This window comes from Bos javanicus, chromosome 11 (assembly GCF_032452875.1).
Source record: "Bos javanicus breed banteng chromosome 11, ARS-OSU_banteng_1.0, whole genome shotgun sequence".
NCBI lineage: Eukaryota > Metazoa > Chordata > Mammalia > Artiodactyla > Bovidae > Bos > Bos javanicus.
Window position 1 is genome coordinate 46,564,644 of NC_083878.1, and position 16,921 is coordinate 46,581,564.

At 43.5% G+C, this 16,921-nt stretch overlaps 1 protein-coding gene across 3 annotated transcripts; it reads left to right on the plus strand.

The window, feature by feature from the left end:
• Positions 1 to 755: 755 nt before the first annotated feature.
• LOC133257088 (interleukin-36 gamma-like) lies at positions 756 to 8,293 on the plus strand. Of its 3 annotated transcripts, none has more exons than XM_061432571.1 (6): positions 756 to 813; positions 1,320 to 1,381; positions 2,130 to 2,237; positions 3,356 to 3,495; positions 6,521 to 6,724; positions 7,744 to 8,293. In XM_061432571.1, exons 2-6 carry the CDS (start codon positions 1,339 to 1,341, stop codon positions 7,771 to 7,773), a joined length of 525 nt encoding a protein of 174 aa, XP_061288555.1. In that variant the 5' UTR covers positions 756 to 813; positions 1,320 to 1,338; the 3' UTR covers positions 7,774 to 8,293. The 3 variants fall into 3 exon arrangements, with proteins under 3 accessions (XP_061288555.1, XP_061288554.1, XP_061288556.1); XM_061432570.1 differs by having other exon boundaries at positions 771 to 838; XM_061432572.1 differs by lacking the exon at positions 756 to 813 and adding an exon at positions 823 to 912.
• The last annotated feature ends 8,628 nt before the right edge of the window (positions 8,294 to 16,921 follow it).

Consider the following 16,921-nt stretch of genomic DNA (forward strand, 5'->3'; position numbering starts at 1 on the left):
TGCCTGTGGCTCCCAAGAGGATGGAGGTGCATCTCCAAGGGACTAAAGGAGCAGAGGGAGGTGCTTTTAGCTTAACCCTCCATGTATGGGTAGCCCAAGTTGGAATGATTCAGTGACCAGAAATGCCATATGCCTCCTGTCTCTGCCTGTGTGTGCTAAGTTGCTTCAGTTGTGCTTGACCCTATGGACTGTAGCCCACCAGACTCCTCTCTCCATGGAGTTCTCCAGAAGAGAATACTGGAGTGGGTTGCCATGCCCTCCTCCAGGGGATCTTCCTGACCCAGGGATCGAACCCTTGTCTCTTATGGGCTCCTGCATTGGCAGGCTGGATCATTACCTCTAGCGCCACCTGGGCCCACAGCAAATTTTGCCATCATAGGGCTCCCTTAGTAGGACTGCAGAGGGCAAGCTTCCTGGCCCCAGGTGATGGATTCCCTTCACTTAGAGCCGACAAGTCCAGTCCAGAGTGACAGCAGCAGGAGAATTGGGTTCTGGGGAAGTCTCTCAATCTCCCCTTCCTGAGAAACCCAGGATCTGTCATTAACCCTGCTAGAGGAGCTTGGCTTGGTAGTTTCTTCTCAGGGAGCCCAGACAGGTCATATCATGCTGATGCTGTAATTTCTTCATCTAAGCCTCACGCGATCTTCTGAAAGGAGGATCCTGCTTTCATTCATGTCATAAGATTGTCACACCCCATTGAGGTAGCTGGCACTCCCTAACATACCAGATAAATATCCCCTGCTTTGTCATAGCCCGTCATTGCTCTCAGGACCTGCTGGAGCTACTATACAGTCCCCTGTGCTTTCTTTAAAGGTTCTTGCCAACTGAGAGCTGGAAGGTTCCTTGACTCTAGAGCTTTCTCTCTTTTCGTGTTTTAAGACTCAGTGAAGGGGTGGAGCCATGCCGGGCTAGGTGCCTCTTTCTAGGGAGCTGCTAGGATCCTGGCAGATCTGCTTGACTCGGGTCCCTCCTCTGTTCCCAGGCAGATGCATTTGCCAGTGGGATTGGGGAGGGCTGCTGGGAGGAGGTGACCCAGACTTCAGGGAGCTGTGGGCTATTTGAGGTCAAAAGTCATGCCTGACCTTGGAACCTCTAGGGGGAATACGGTCCCTGGCTGGATCCCTGGGAGGAGGAAAATTCTGCTTTACATGCCCTCCTTAAGGTTGCCTTGAGGTTTTGTCCCAGAAGGTGCCTCAGATCTTGGTATCAGTCCAGGCTTCCTGGCTCCCTGCCCAGAATCAGGACATTAGGAACTAGTTTCCTGGGAGGGTCTTGAAATGTCTTCTAATGCTCAGATCTCCTATCACTGTCCCCCACAGGCACTGAGACTACCCCACTATGGCATGTTTTCTGGGACACGATGGAGGAATCCATACATCAGGTGATGTTGGCATGGAGTCTGGAGGCCAGGAACATTCATGCCTGTCTCTTCTGAACACCCTAGCCTTCTCTGCCCCTTCCTGTGTACAGTCCTTACCACCCAAGGCTATCCATCTCCCATTGGAACATGAGGGTGTTGACCATTTCTTATTCACTGCTCTGGGTCCAGACACTGGCTTGGGCCAAACCCAAAGCATCAAGGAGAGTAGCTGGGCCTTGACACATGTGTACTTATGGGGATGAGAGTTTACCTTCTTAGACCAGTTATGGCCCTTCTCTTCCTCAACAGAGCCCACAGTTTCAGTGGAAAGAAAGGCTGGGTTCATGGGTCATGTGAGAGCTGCCAGTTTTAATGTGCAAACCCTGAACCATCCTTCCTGAAAGACCTGGATTAGATCATTCTCCTGGTGGTGGTTTAGTCGCTAAGTCATCTCTGACTCTTTGCAGTCCCAGGGACTGTATCCCACCAGGGTCCTCTGTCCGTGGGATTCTCCAGGCAAGAATATTGGAGGGGGTTGCCATTTCCTTCTCCAGGTGATCTTCCCAGGTCTCCTACATTGCAGGTGGTTTCCTGGATTTCAGGCAGATTCTTTTTTTTTTTTTTTTTTTTTAGTGTTCAGGCACATTCTTTATCGACTGAGCCTTCCTTCCTGAAAGACCTGGATTAGATGATCTTTCTCCTAACATCTGGTAAAGCAGCCTTCATCATGTTGGGGTTTTTAAAAAATTATTCTTTTCCATTTAAACAGCAATGGATAGTCCCAGATATGTAGTAGTCTCCGACTTGAGTCAGCAGGTGTGGTTCCTTCAGGGTCAGATCCTCGTGGTAGTTCCTCGGAGCAACAATGTGGGGCCAGGTAAGTGACAGGTCATCGTGTGGCTGCTCCTTGGAGCAGCCTCACATCAGTGCGGCTGGGATGCTTGTACCATCCTTTTATTAAAGTGTGGCTTTGTAGCAGAGACATCATTTGGCTGACAAAGGTCCATATAGTCAAAGCTATGGTTTTTCCAGGAGTCATACACGGATATGAGAGTTGGACCAGAAAGAAGACTGAGCACCAAAGAAATGATACTTTTCAACTGCAGTGCTGGAGAAGACTCTTGAGAGTCCCTTGAACTACAAAAAATCAAACCAGTCAACCATAAAGGAAATCAACACTGAGTATTCATCGAAAGACTGTTGTTGCAACTGAAAGTCCAATACTTTGATGTGAAGAGCCAAGTCACTGGAAAAGACCTTGTTGCTGGGAAAGACTAAGGCAAAAGGAGAAGGGGGAAGCAGAGAATGAGATGGTTGGATGGCTTCACCAATTCGATGGATATGATATTGAGCAAACTCTGTGAGAGTGTGGAAGACAGAGGAGCCTGGTGTGCTGCAGTCCATGGGACTGCGAAGAGTCAGACACAACCTAGCAACTGAACAACAACACCTGGAGGGGGAAGAATTTCATATCTGCCCGGGAAGAGGTGTCTTGGACCATGGCAAAGAGAGCAGAGGGAGTGGAGTAGCTTTCTGGGGAGCAGAAGAGCTGCTTTCAGTGATCTGAAGGCCTGTCCTAAGGAAAAAGAGTGGCTTGTTTGCCCAACTTCCTATGTCCTAAGAGGACTAATTGGGTGGGTTGCACAGAAGGCAGATTTCAACATCAGTTAGGCAAAACTCGGTAATGAACAGAGCTTTCCAAGGATCAGAGGGGTTGCTTGGGATTGGTGCTCCTCGCCTCCAGGTGTTCAAGCAGAGGTTGTGAAAATCCCAACGGTGGGGTCTGCCTCCTCTGCCTGCACTCCATTTCCTAGAGCAGTGACTGGTGCTTGGTATGATTGAGTGAATGAATGAACAAATGAATATGAGGCTGACCACTCTGTGGGTCTGGTAGTGGGATTATACTCTTAAGGGCTCTTCCAGCCTTGCCTGTAAGATCTTGGTCTTTTGTAATTGCAAAAGGTCACTGACGCCGTAACCCCTCTTCTCTGACAGTCACTGTCACCATTATACCATGCAAGTATCCGGAGTGTCTTGAGAAAGACAAAGGGATTCCTATTTATTTGGGAATAAACCAGCCAGAAATGTGTCTATGTTGTGAGGACGTTGGTGGAAAGCCCGAATTGCAGTTGAAGGTAAGTGACAAAGAAAAATAATGTTAGAAAAAACCCAACTTCTTTTCTCAGAAGTTGATTTGTCAGGAAATCTAATTTTATAATTAAAAAATAAATAGTTTCCTGTTCTTAAGCATATTTATACCTGGCTCCTTTAGAGTCATGGGCATGCAATAAGCTTTTATTTTTTTAAAGCCAAACTAATTTTTATTTGTTTAGTTTTGGCTGTGCTGGGTCTTGTTTTTTGCTGTGTGGGCTTTCTCTAGTTGCAGTGAGTGGAGGCTACTCTCTTGTGGTGGTGGATGGGCTTCTCACTGCAGTGGCTTCTCTTGTTGCAGAGCACGGGCTCTCTAGGTGTGTGGGCTTCAGGAGTTGTGGTGCGTGGGCTCATTAGTTGTAGCTTCTGGGTTCTAGGGCACAGGCTTGGTAGTTGTGGCATGGCTTAGTTGTTCCTCGGCATGTGGGATCTTCCCAGAACTAGTGATCGAGACTGTGTCTCCTGCATTGGCAGGAGGATTCTTTACCATGAGCCACCAAGGAAGCCCATGTTTTTCTTATTTTTAACTGCCTGATATAAAACAACTTGTTTCTGAAACTTCAGTTTACAGCAATTCAATTTAATTCAACACCATCCAATCCAAGCCAGCAAATGTGTTCATTCTAACTGGCCTCCAGCACTGTTGTAGGCATTTGAACATCATCAGTGCACAGAATGGCAAAGAGCCTTGCCTTTCTAGGGTTTACATTCTAGTGGAAGACAAGAAATGGCCCACAAGAAGCGTAATCATGGGTAAGCCTGTGACATGTTAAAGGGGGTTATGCTGTCTGGGAAAGAATGATTAGAACTAGTAAAGAGACTGGTGGCGCCAGAAACAGCTAGAGCCTGGCTTCATGGTAAATAGTACAGCAGGTATTATTGTAAAGGTAAGATTTTATTGGACAGGAAAGGAAGAAAAATGTGAGCCCAACAGAGTGTCCAGTGAGGGCAAGTTCAAGGACCGGGAGTGAGCTGGGGAAGAGGCAGAGTTCAGAGAAAGGCAGATAGTAAAAGAGCTTTCCCACTTTTGTAAAGTCTTTAACCTGTCAATCAGTTAATTCATTCAACATATGTGCTAGACTCTAGGTTCATCCACATCACTGCAAAGACCCAATTTCCTTCCCTTTTATGGCTGTGTAATATTCTGTTATATTTATCTACTACTATGTGTAAAACAGATAGCTGGTACAGCACAGGGAGCCCAGTTTGATGCTCTATGAGTACCTAGAGGGGTGGAATTGGGGGTGGGGCTGGGAGAGAGGTCCAAGAGGAAGGAGATATATGTATACATAGGGCTGATTCACTTTGTTGTACAGCAGAGACTAACAACACTGTAAAGCAACTATGCTCCAATTAAAAATATATAAAATTTTTTTAAATTAATTCAACCCAAATTATTAGAATGTTTTGAATAGAAGAGTGACATGAAAGGACATAGATTTTAAAAGGATTATTTTGGCTGCTACTTGAGAGCAGGGTGTGACGGACAAGGACAAAATTTCCCTTGGAGGCTTCAGGGTGACCCAGGTGTAATCTGAGGGTCTACTGGAGGAAGAGGGATGATGGTCAGAGTCTTGAAATACTTTAAATTAAGGCAATAGAATTTGCTGACAGAGTGGATATGGTGTGTGATGAAGTAGATGAGGATGAAACAGTACGCTTTCAGCTCTGTAGGCAAGAGCTAGATGGTTTAGACCCTGCAGGTTTTGTTAAAGGCCTTAAATTATATGATAATTATGAGAACATCATTCAAGACATTTAAGCTGGATGGTAACATGATCTTGTTTATTCAGTTATTTCAGTTTACAGTTCATTCAACTGCTTTGTGGAGAACGGGTGGTGGGGATGGAACAGGTGTGCGGGAGGATGTGAGAAGCGGCTCAATTCAACAAATATTTTGGAACTAGGCTTTACAGGTCTTGTTACTGGGTTAGATGCTGAGAGGTCAAAGAAAGCAGTTTCAAGGTTGGCTTCTTGGTTTTTGGCTGTCCACAGAGTGGGATAGATTAACTGGCAGTTATTAACTGAATAAAGGAATCTTTTGGAAGAAGTCCCCCTATTCAGGGTAGAATGTGGCCGAATTATGGGCCATTCCATTATCTCTTTGGAGATCTTGGATATAATGTACTTTACTTAGAAATACTTATCTTACCTAAATATAACAATATGTAAATATATAAATATATACACCTACAAATATCTTTCTGTATACAATATGGAAGATTTTTTCTGATTATTCTATATTCCTTTGTTCCTTTGAGTGCAAGTCCTTTGAGTTTTTAGACCCTCTTGTGCCTTTTTCATGGCTTTGACCTTTCTCATATGTTTGACAATCAAAAACCTATACACCCGCACCTGGTAGTCCTTTGCCAGAACAGTGGTTCTTACAGGAGGGGGCCTCTCATGCATGCAGCTTGGGTGAGAGAGGACCTTGGCTTCCTGCTGCAAATTTGCATCTCCTTCCTTTTCCTCGGGGAAGAGGGGGTCTTCTCAGCCTCTAATGTGAGGAGAGTTCCAATTTGTAATTCAAGCGTGGCCACTTATCCGTGAACCTCTGCCTTGTGTCAACTTCCATGCCCCCTCTGGATTTGAGGGTGAAGGCTGGGAAGGTGAGATTTTGGGTGTGCCCACTCTGCTGTTCCTTTGCAATGTTTTTCCTAGGCTTGCTCTAATATATGGATAGGGTTGCTCAAACATTGGAACATTTATAGGTTGTGTGCAAGGAACCTTGAACTGCAGGGCTTTCAAGGTGGCTCAGTGGTAAAGAATCTGCCTCTCAATACAAGAGACGAGGGTTCAAGCCCTGGGTTGGGAAGATCCCCTGGAGAAGGAAATGGCAACCCCCTCCAGTAATCTTGCCTGGAGAATCCCATGGACAGAGGAGCCTGGCAGTCTACAGTCTGTGGGATCTTCAAAGAGTCGGACATGACTTAGCAACTAAACAACAACAACCTTGAACTACTCAAACAGCCTCTGTTTCTCCTTCTGGCATTTTCTGTCCCGTTTCAGAACCAGAAGATAATGGATCTGTACAACCAAGCCAAGCCTGTGAAGCCATTCCTTTTCTACCACAAAAGGACAGGCAGTACCTCCACATTTGAGTCTGTGGCCTTTCCCGGATGGTTCATTGCCTCTTCTGAGACAAACCAGCCCATCTTTCTCACTTCTGAGCTGGGGAACATATACAATACTGCCTTCCAATTAGATTTCAAGGTTTGAACTCAACCTAGAGGTGGCAACTTGGTCTTATCATTTCTAGCACTCAGTGTCTTTGTTTGTATTATCTCTGTGTCATTTTCATCAGTGCTTAGAGGTGGGCTTGAGCCCGTTCTCATCTTATTTTATAAATGGAGAAGAAGCAATGACTCTATGGAAACCAAGGAATAGAATGTGGGCTCAGAAGCAAAGGAGGTGGGTGGTGTGTGGCTCTCCTTTTCAGCTGCAATGGTCCATCCTTCAAGCCATCTGTACAAACATATCGGGACCCTAAAACAGTAGGACTCTCTCCTGGGTGTGGTTATGAAGAAGCCTCAGAGCTCATGAGTCTTACCCAAGATATTGGGACTAGCTTGGAGCTGATCTTTCTATTCTGCTTTGTTTCCTGATGGTATTACATTTCCCATAATCTCTATATCTTTCCAGTACTTTGCAAGGGTTAATGCATCATTTTAAGGGTTAGAGTCTTGTAAAAGAAAATAATTCTTAACGAAAGTGAATTATTTTTGTCTAATTCTAATGTGTTACCATAAAGCCAGGGCTTCCCTGGTGGCTCAGAGTAGAATCCACCTGCAGTGCAGGAGCCTCAGGAGACATGGGTTTGATCCCTGGGTTGGGAAGATCCCCTGGAGGAGGGCATAGCAACCCACTCCAGTATTCTTGCTTGGAGAATCCCATGGACAGAGGAACCTGGCAGGCTACAGTTAAAGAGTCAGACATGACTGAAGCGACTTAGCACACATGCACTCACCAGAAAGCCAAATATAAACTCTAGGTTTTTTATACAATAAGAAAGCTAAAACAGATATAAAATGAAATAGGAAACAAGGAGCAAGCTGAAATTAGCAAGTGTAATTAAATGAAGACACCACAGTGGGTCAGCCTGGGGCTTAGCTGAAGGGAGCAGGGTCCTTATCAATGGTGATAGGTTGGGTGGTGGGGGTATTTCATGTAAAAAGGCACTACCATTTACTATTTTCTGTGGAATCTCATGCCTTGCTTTCTTTTCTTTTTAGGAATTCTCACCATCTAGCAGCTCCCTCTAGAAACTGCAGTAAAAGGTGCCTTTTGGGGGAATGGAGAGCCTAAATTCTTCACCAGCCGTGCTTCAGATGTTACATTGTGATGAAATGAAACAACTGATTTAGGGTATAATTGTAAAAAGATTTAGCTCAGATCTGGTTCTGCATATCGTAGATTTCTTATTCTGACTCTGATACTACAAATGCAGAAAACGATGTTTGCTTAAATGCAGTCCACACGATAACAACAGTAATGAATTTTTTAAAATGAAACTTTCATTAAAGTAGTGGACAATCACACCACTTACTCTACTAGGCAGGCTAGTAAGCAGTCAATAAGCACTGACGTAACACAGTGTCTCTTGATTCTTAAAAGTTTTCTTCTTCAGTGAAATACTTTTTCAGCATGCAGTTTTATAAAAGCCGCCATTAATGTGGACACAAAGATGATTAGTTCTGGAATATCAAATAGAAGAATTACTCATTGGATATTTAGTACTACACTTACTGCTAATAAATGGTGACATGTTGTTACATCTGCCAATTTGCATCATTACATTGTCAATTGATACATGTGACAGTTGGGGTCTGATGACACATTCCCTTGCAACATGATTATGATTCTGAGTGCCATGGCATAGCCATGGCATAGCCAGTCCTACCAGGGGCTGTGTGATGATTCAGTTTCCTCATCTCCTTTCTCTACCGTGTTCATGCGGGCACTATGATACCTTTGTCAACTGGCATGTACAAGAGCTCATGCAAAACTCTAATAAGGTGATGCTTTGTGGCTGGGCTCAGGCGTAAGGGGGTCATTCTGGTCACCCATAAGAGATTCTGATAACATATTTAGAACATACTCAGAATGAAAAAATGGGGCTTCTCTGGTGGCTCAAATGGTAAAGAATCTGCCTGCAATGCAGGAGACATGGGTTTGATCCCTGGGTCCAGAAGATCCCCTGGAGAAGGGAATGGCTACCCACTCCAGGATTCTTGCCTGGGAAATCCCATGGACAGAGGAGCCTGGATGACTACAGTCCATGCGGTTGCAGAGTCAGACACGACTGAACAACTAACACTTTCACTCTCAAAATGCAAACATAGGGAATTTCTCCAAGATCCAGTGGTTAAGACTTGGTGCTTTCATTGCCTTGGGCTCGTGTTCAATCCCTGGACAGAGAACTAAGGTCCCACAAGCCAAGCAGCATGGCCAAAAACAAACAAACAAACAAAGCAAAACCAAAAAAAAACAAACAAAAATGAAAAACACAATAATCTCATCTTGTGGAACCCAGAGAACAGCCTTCCATGGACCCCCAGCTTACCCATCAATTTTGAGAAATACCACACATGATCTGGCACAGTGGAAGAAATCAGAGAAGGTTCTTGTGAGCAGCAGCACTCTCATTTTCAGCTCATTACCTGGTGCACATCTGACTTTCACGTGTTTGCTGTGTCTAGTGCTCTTGCACTTGAATACCATGTGCTCCAGGCCAAGATTCATTGAAGCATTTGGTTCCTTTGGATCTTTAGCAACTAGATACTACAGAAAACCTTGATGCCCTGGGAGACGGGTTTCTGGCTTCCAGTGGGGGGAGGGGATTAAGAACTTTGCCACCAAAATCACAAGTCCAGAGAAAACAGTTGAGTGGAATGTTTTCCTGTCAAGCTGCTTTGGGGCTTACATCATCTGGCTCCAGAATCGCTGAAGGGCAAAGATGGTTTCCTGAAGACACTGTCCCCAGCATTAACAATTGGCCATGAGGACTAAAGATGCCTCCCCAAGATCCTGAGACCAGGGGTTGTAATGAATAATTCTTCATGTCAATAAAACATCAGTTTGCATTTCTCACACTTGAGGAGATGGTTGGATGGCATCACCAACTTGATGGATGTGAGTTTGAGCAAGCTTCGGGAGTTGGTGATGGACAGGGAAGCCTGGCATGCTGCAGTCCATGGAGTTGCAAAGAATTGGACACGACTGAGTGAACTGAACTGATGATGTGATATCACTTACATGTCAAATCTAAAGAAATGATACAAATGAACTTATTTACAAAACAGAAAAAGACTCATAGAGAAAACAAGCTTATGGTTACCAAAGGGAAAATAGAGAACGGTAAATTGGAAATTTGAGTTAATAAATACACCCTTCTATATATAAAATAGATAATAAGAACCTACTGTATACACAGGAAACTGTATTCAATATTTGGTAATAATTTTAATGGAAAAAATTCTGGAAAACAATATATATATATGTATGTACGTGAATCACTTTCCTATATATGTGAAACATAGTAAATCAACTCTACTTCAATTAAAAATAATAGGCACACAATAGTTTTTTGCTCCCCCTCCCCAGGAATTGTATAGTTTTTCTTAGTGACATCATCTCCTTTAGCTTTTTCATTTTATGAATGAGGAAAGGGAGGTGCACAGTGTGGCAGTGACTTACTGAGGTGGCATTGACATTGATTATTTGAACTGGAAGTCATGATAGCCTTGATTTGGGGTCTTTCAATTTCTGTTTCCTGGAGTTGGGATATTATGAATCACGGTGTGAGAAATCGGCAACAATTATCAACAGCAATCTTGTTGTTGGGACTTTCTTCCCACGGTGTGAGAAATCAACAACAATCAGCGCCTTGGGAGCCTCCTCACTTCCATCGCCAGGCTGTTCTCATCTAGCATGGTGTCAGTGGATGACCCACCCCAGGCGGAGCATTCCTGGCACCTAGGCATCATTATGAAACGACTTAAGTGCTGACCTGTATTGTGCAGTCGTATCTCACTTGTATCTCAGTTGTATCTCACTGAGTATCTCACTCAGTTGTAAGCAACGTCAGAATCACCTGGGGTGTAAACTAAAAGCTCGGGTGTTTGGGCAAAATGTAGACCTAGTAAGTCAAACCCGGGCTTTCTTGGTGGCTCAGCGATAAAGAATTCGTGTGCAATGCAGGAGACTCGGATTCCATCCCCGGGTCAGGAAGATCGCTTGGAGAAGGAAATGGCAACCTACTCCAGCCTGGAAAATCCCATGGACAGAGGAGCCTGGTGGGCTAGAGTCCATGCAGTCACAAAAGAGTCAGACATGACTTAGCAACTAAACAAGAACGACAAAGTTAAACCCACTCCTATCAAAATTCTAACTGTCCAGGTTTAGAGCAGGGCCTTAGATGAAAGAGATGTATGTGGCAAGGTATGGAGACAGAGCATGGACCTTCCAGGTTCCCTGAGCATGCCACTAACTCCAGATCTTTGACATGTTCACCAGTCTAGAATTTCTCCAAACCCCATCTTTTTGGGGTTTTATGCAGGCTTCACTACATAGATATGTTTGATTAAATCATTGGCCATTAGCAATTGTTTCAACCTCCAGCCCGTCCCCTGTCCCTGGAGGTCAGAAGTTGGTGGCAATGAAAGTTCCAACCCTCTAATCCAATGGTTGGTTTCCCAGCAACCTGCAAAAGTCACCTCATAACATAACAAAAGACAACTTTATTGCTATCAACACCTAGGACATTTCAAGGGTTTTAGGAGCTCTGTGCCAGAAATGGGGACAGAGATTAAACATGTATTTCTTTTTTAAATATTTATTTTATTTTGGCTGTGCTGGGTCTTCGTTGCTGCGCTTGGACTTTCTTTAGTTGCGGCAAGCTAGGGCTACTCTCTAGTTGTGGCTCTCCGGTTCCTCACTGTGAAGGCTTTTCTTGTTGCAGAGCACAGGCGCTAGGACCATGAGCTTCAGTAGCTGCAGCGCACGGGCTCAGTAGTTGTGACTCGCAGGCCAAGTTGCCTGAGGCATGCACAGTCTTCCCAGACTAGGGATTGAACCCGTGTCCCCTGCATTAACAGGCCCATTCTTAACCACAGGACAGCCAGAGAAGTCTGAATACGTATTTCTTAATTCAGATCACAATACATGTGCCATACTGGCTGATCTGTGTCTTGAAGATGTAAAATAATATTTAGCTGAATACATAAGATTAGAGGCAAGTTTCCATGTATGGGCTTTTCCCTTATCACTCGGAAACCTCCCTCGGTCATAAGGGTTGGTAACAAAATCTCATTCCCAGCGTACAGGGAAGAGGCACATGCCATCTGCAGGGGTTGGGAGTGGAGTGGGAGTGGAGTGGGGAGAACAGAAAAGCCAGCTCTCAGCATTGCAGTGGTGAACCACTCCCTCCTGATACCTCATGTGAGCCAGCTCATGAGCTGGTCATCACTATTGGTGTGACCACTTCCTAGGAGCTGGTGGGGCCTGGAAAAACCCTGGCCACATGAGGAGAAAATTTTGTTTTGGGAATTAGAAAGATCAGAGCTAAGAGGATTGGTGACAAATTTTATTTTTTTTATGTGAAAACTCAGGCTGTGTTCATGGTCTTTTAAAAACAATGTTTTCCAACAATATGATTTAATAATGAAAAAGAGTCATCATTTTTAAAAATTAGATTTTAATTTTAAAAGATATTATTCAAATTTAATAAAATATTTCACTACTGAACAAAAACTTTGCATTTAACAAATAAAAATATTGCATCTTGCCAAAAAAAAGAGATGTTTCCAAAAACAGAATCACAACATAGAGAACAGACATCTCAAGGGAAACAGGGAATTGGGGAAGGATGGAGGAGGTTGGGATTAGCAGATGCAAGCTATTATATATAGGATGGGTAAACAGCAAGGTCCTATTGTATAGCACAGAGAACTATATTCAGTATTCTGTGATAAATCATAATGAAAAGGAATATTAAAAAGAATACACACATGCACACAAAGTTCCCTACATACAAATGAGTTCCATTCCCAGAGTGTGCTCCTGAGTCCAATTTGTAACTCCAACAAAGTTGGCCTAAGTACCCAACTAATACAAAGAGTTAAATATTGTAATACTGTAATACATTTATAATACTCTTCACACAAATAATACATAAAAAACAAACACAAAAAATGATGAAAACATATTTAATCCTATAGTATGGTACCTTGAAGAGTACAGTAGTACAGTATACCAGCTGGCACACAGGGGCTGGCATCCAGCGAACAGGCAAGAAGTGTTACTGACTGGAGGAGGGAGCTGGTAGAGCTGAAGGATCATCAGCAAGAAGAGGTGGAGGGCCAGGTGCAGTTTCACTCATGCCTGATGTTGATGGCACAGGTTCTGGTTCCTTGCTGGATTCAGTTCTATCCGCACTCTTGAAAAAATGATCCAGTGATATCTGGATAGTAGCACATTTGCATCTCTGAAAGTTTGCAACTTGAAGGTTCATATGTAGGGGACTTACTGTGTTTGTGTGTATTTGTTGTTGTTTAGTCGCTAAGTTGCATCCAACTCTTTTGCGACCCCATGGACTGTAGCCCACCAGGCTCCTCTGTCCATGGGATTTTCCAGTCAAGAATACTAGAGCAGGTTGTCATGGCTGCCATTTCCTTCTCCAAGGGATCTTCCCAGCCAGGGGTTGAACTCGCAGTTCCTGCATTAGCAGGCAGATTCTTTACTGCTGAGCCATCAGGGAAGCCCCATGAGTGTATATGTATATATGTAGATCTCTCTCTCTCTGAAACCTTTGCTGTACAGCAGAAATGAACGCATCATTGTCAATCAACTATATGTGGATAAATACATTTTTAAAAAATGTTTCAAATATATCATTGGTTGTCTAACTCTTAACATTTGAATTTAAAATAATTTTCCTTTGTCACCGGTGCTGTTTCTGTTTCAAGCAAATCATGATTGTTCATTTTGCCAGTGGGCTGGAGGCCATAGGATGGGGAGGTGGCCCTTCTTGTTCCCCACTGGGCAGATGTACCACTGGTCTGCCTGTACACCCTCACCTTGAGGTTGTCCAGATTAACACCCAAGTCTATAGAGAGGGACTAAACGCTTTCATTCGTCACTGATTCATACTTTGGAATTGTAATATCTAAATATCTATACTAAAATTTTCATAAATGATTTTATTTTTTCTCTTTGTAAAAGTTTGATGAAAACATTATTGGCTTTCCTGTATGACTGAATTTATTTTTTTATCTTTTTTTTTTACTGATATCTGATTTATTTCTACCTTTTAATTAATATTTTAGCTTTTTTCTTTTGTTTCACACATGAGTTTAAAAATGCTACGTATAGCTGTTAAGAAATTGTTATGAGAGTTTAAAGAAGGAGTGAAATTATGGTTAACAATAAATGATAACTATCATTGTATAATTATTTCCAGAAAATTAAGGAAATCTCTTTCTATTTTAACATAAATATTGAGTTATATTGAGGGAATATTTACAACAAATATATTCAAGAAATAAATAAAAGGGACCAACATGAACTCAGCCCTCAGCTGAAGAAACAGAAGACATTAAGAATACCCATGTGTTCATTCACCATCCCATCGCCTTCTCATCCTTCCATTGGATGTAACTGTTATCCTGAATGTGATGGCTATTATTCGCTTGCATTTTGTTATAGATTTACCATATATGTATATGCCCTAAACAGATGTTGGGTTTCCCTGGTGGCTCAGCGATAAAGAACCCACCTGCCAATGTAGGAGACACGAGTTCAATCCCTGGTTTGGAAAGATCCCTTGGAGAAGGAAACGGCAACCCACGCCAGTGTTCTTGCCTGGAAAATCCCATGGACAGAGGAGCCTGGTGGGCTACAGTCCATGGCATCACAAAGAGTCAGACATGACTTAGCAACTAAATGGCAACAAAAATAGATGTTATTTAGTTTTGCATGCTTCTAGACTTCATATAAGTGAAATCATATTGCTTATACCCTTGTACAGCTTGCCTCATGTTCCTGAGATTCATTTGTGGTTCTGTCATGTTAGTTTGGGGGCTCTGAAGAGAAGACCCTGAGGTGAAATAGATGTCAATAAATTTATTGGGAGAAATGCACATGAAAGATATGGGGGGAGGGATTGGGGCAGTCAGGCAGAGCATTCAAATCATTTATTTTTTTTAAATTATATATATATATTTATTTTTTGGTTGTGCCATGAGGGATTTGAGATCTTAGCTACCCAACCAGGGATTGAACCCATGACTCCTGAGTTGAAAGATCAGAGTCCTAACCACTGAACTACCGGGGAAGTCCCTGAGCCTTCAAATCATCATGCAAAACTGACACCAGTGATTGAAAAGAGGGAAGAAAGAGTGAGAGGAAGAGCATGCAGTACAGGTGTGAGAACTCAGAGAAAGTCATGATCAGACTTATGAGTAGATGCACAGCAAAAGTTACCTGTAACAGCTTCTGTGTCCTGATGGAGTCCTGGCTCTGGTCCCCCTGCTGTTCTGTCATTGGCTGGGAGTGTCTCAGGGAGAGTAGCCTTGGCAGGAATATCACAGTGGATCCAGAGGTGTGGCACCTAAGGCCATCTGCTTATTATTCTCCTTGTGACAGGGTTTCTTAAAAGGAGATCTGAGAGACACATCTCTGTGGCCACAGCACTTCACCATTGTGCTGCATGAATCTCCTCCTCTCCACATGTTTGGGAGCAGATCCACTCCGATTCCCTTTTTCCTAAGGGGAACTTGGAAGCAGTATTATAAATGGATGGACTACTGCACCTGTTTTTGCAATTGGTTCCAGTGACTGGTTTCTACTGTCTTTCTTCTCCACTATCTATTCTGGATTCCCCTTATCCTCAGTGATCGCCTTGGCAGGTCTTAGTGGCTTTCCTGGTGATCTAACCAAAGATCTCATCCATGAGAAGTCTGACCATTTAGTTTTCATGTTCTTGTGATTGTTTAGTCACTAAGTGTGCCTTTTTGACTGCATGGACTGTCAGGCTTCCATGTCCTTCACTATCTCCCAGAGTTTGCTCAAACTCTTGTCCATTGAGTTGGTGATGCCATCCAACCATTCTCATCCTCTGTTGCCCTCTTATCCTCCTTCCCTCAATCTTTCCCAGCATCAGGGTCTTTTCCAATGAGTCAGCTCTTCACCTCAGTTGGCCAAAGTATTGGAGATTCAGCTTCAGCATAAGTCCTTCCAGTGAATATTCAGGGTTGATGTCCTTTAGGATTAACTGATTTTATCTCCCTGCTGTCCAAGGGACTCTCAAGAGTCTTCTCCAGCACCACAATTCAAAAGCATTAACTCTTGGGCATAGCCTTCTTTATGGTCCAACTTAGGTGTTCTTACATGTACTTATTCACAGTTACAATTAGGCAAAGGGATACCAAGAGGTAACCAAGCAGATCACCTGAGTTCCTTTTGTATTGTTATAGTTTAGTCACTAGGTCATGTCCAACTCTTGCGACCCCATGGACTGTAGCCCACCAGACTCCTCTGTCCAGGTAATTTTCCAGGCAAGAATACTGGAAAGGGTTTCTGTTGGGGGCCAGAGTGAGGTACTCCACCCGTGACAAAGGTCATGAGGAAGGAGGCTCGACATACGCAAAGGCGGGATCGAGCCTCAGGAGTCCCCCTGGAACTCCTCGAGCATCTACCCCCATAACCAGAGCCTGCCTACTTTACTACTTTGTGCTCTTACCTACACCTCTGACTTTACGGGGGGCTGTCCCCCACCACCTCTTTCGGAGAAGGAGTTAACCTAGAGCTCCAGTCAATAAAAACTCTTGGGTGTGACAAGAGTGTTTTAACCTACAAACTCCTCTGAAGGTTCTCTGGCCTGCCTGACAGGCTTGTCCGGCCACATGTGATCGCTCACAGCCTCCCAACCGTGAGAGGCACAAGATGCTTTAAACCTTCTAAAAACAGGTTCCTTAGAAAAGTTAGAAAACTATTAGTATAAGTATAATGGGCTAATTAGAAATTGTGTTGGTGAAGGGTTTTTCATTTGTTGAGCCAATGTTTGTTGCTAAGTCTCCATATCCCCTGCCCTTACACACATTAATGAATATATAGAATTAACCTTTGATATTAATCACGTTAGACCTTAGGCTAAGTAAATTCTTTCCTTAACTAAAACCCACTACACCCTCACCCTGTAGGAATGTAACTTTATTTGGGTGGCGTCTGTTTTGAGAATAATCAGCCCTGGAGAAATAAGCGTCCTGATTGACTGACCGCTGTCACAAGGAGAGGGTCGTAAATTGTCAGCAGGCCCCCCTGGCCAGAAGATGATGTAACACCCCTAAGACCTCTGTATACATTTGTATGAAGCACCTGACTTTGATAAAAGTCAGGACTGCTGACCCCGCA

Excerpts from the sequence above, each read along its gene's own strand:
- LOC133257088 (XM_061432571.1), top strand. The coding sequence starts at position 1,339 with ATGGCATGTTTTCTGGGACACGATGGAGGAATCCATACATCAG. Across the intron at positions 3,496-6,520 it reads AGCCCGAATTGCAGTTGAAG|AACCAGAAGATAATGGATCT; the intron begins GTAAGTGACAAA and ends GTCCCGTTTCAG. Across the intron at positions 6,725-7,743 it reads CCTTCCAATTAGATTTCAAG|GAATTCTCACCATCTAGCAG; the intron begins GTTTGAACTCAA and ends TTTTCTTTTTAG.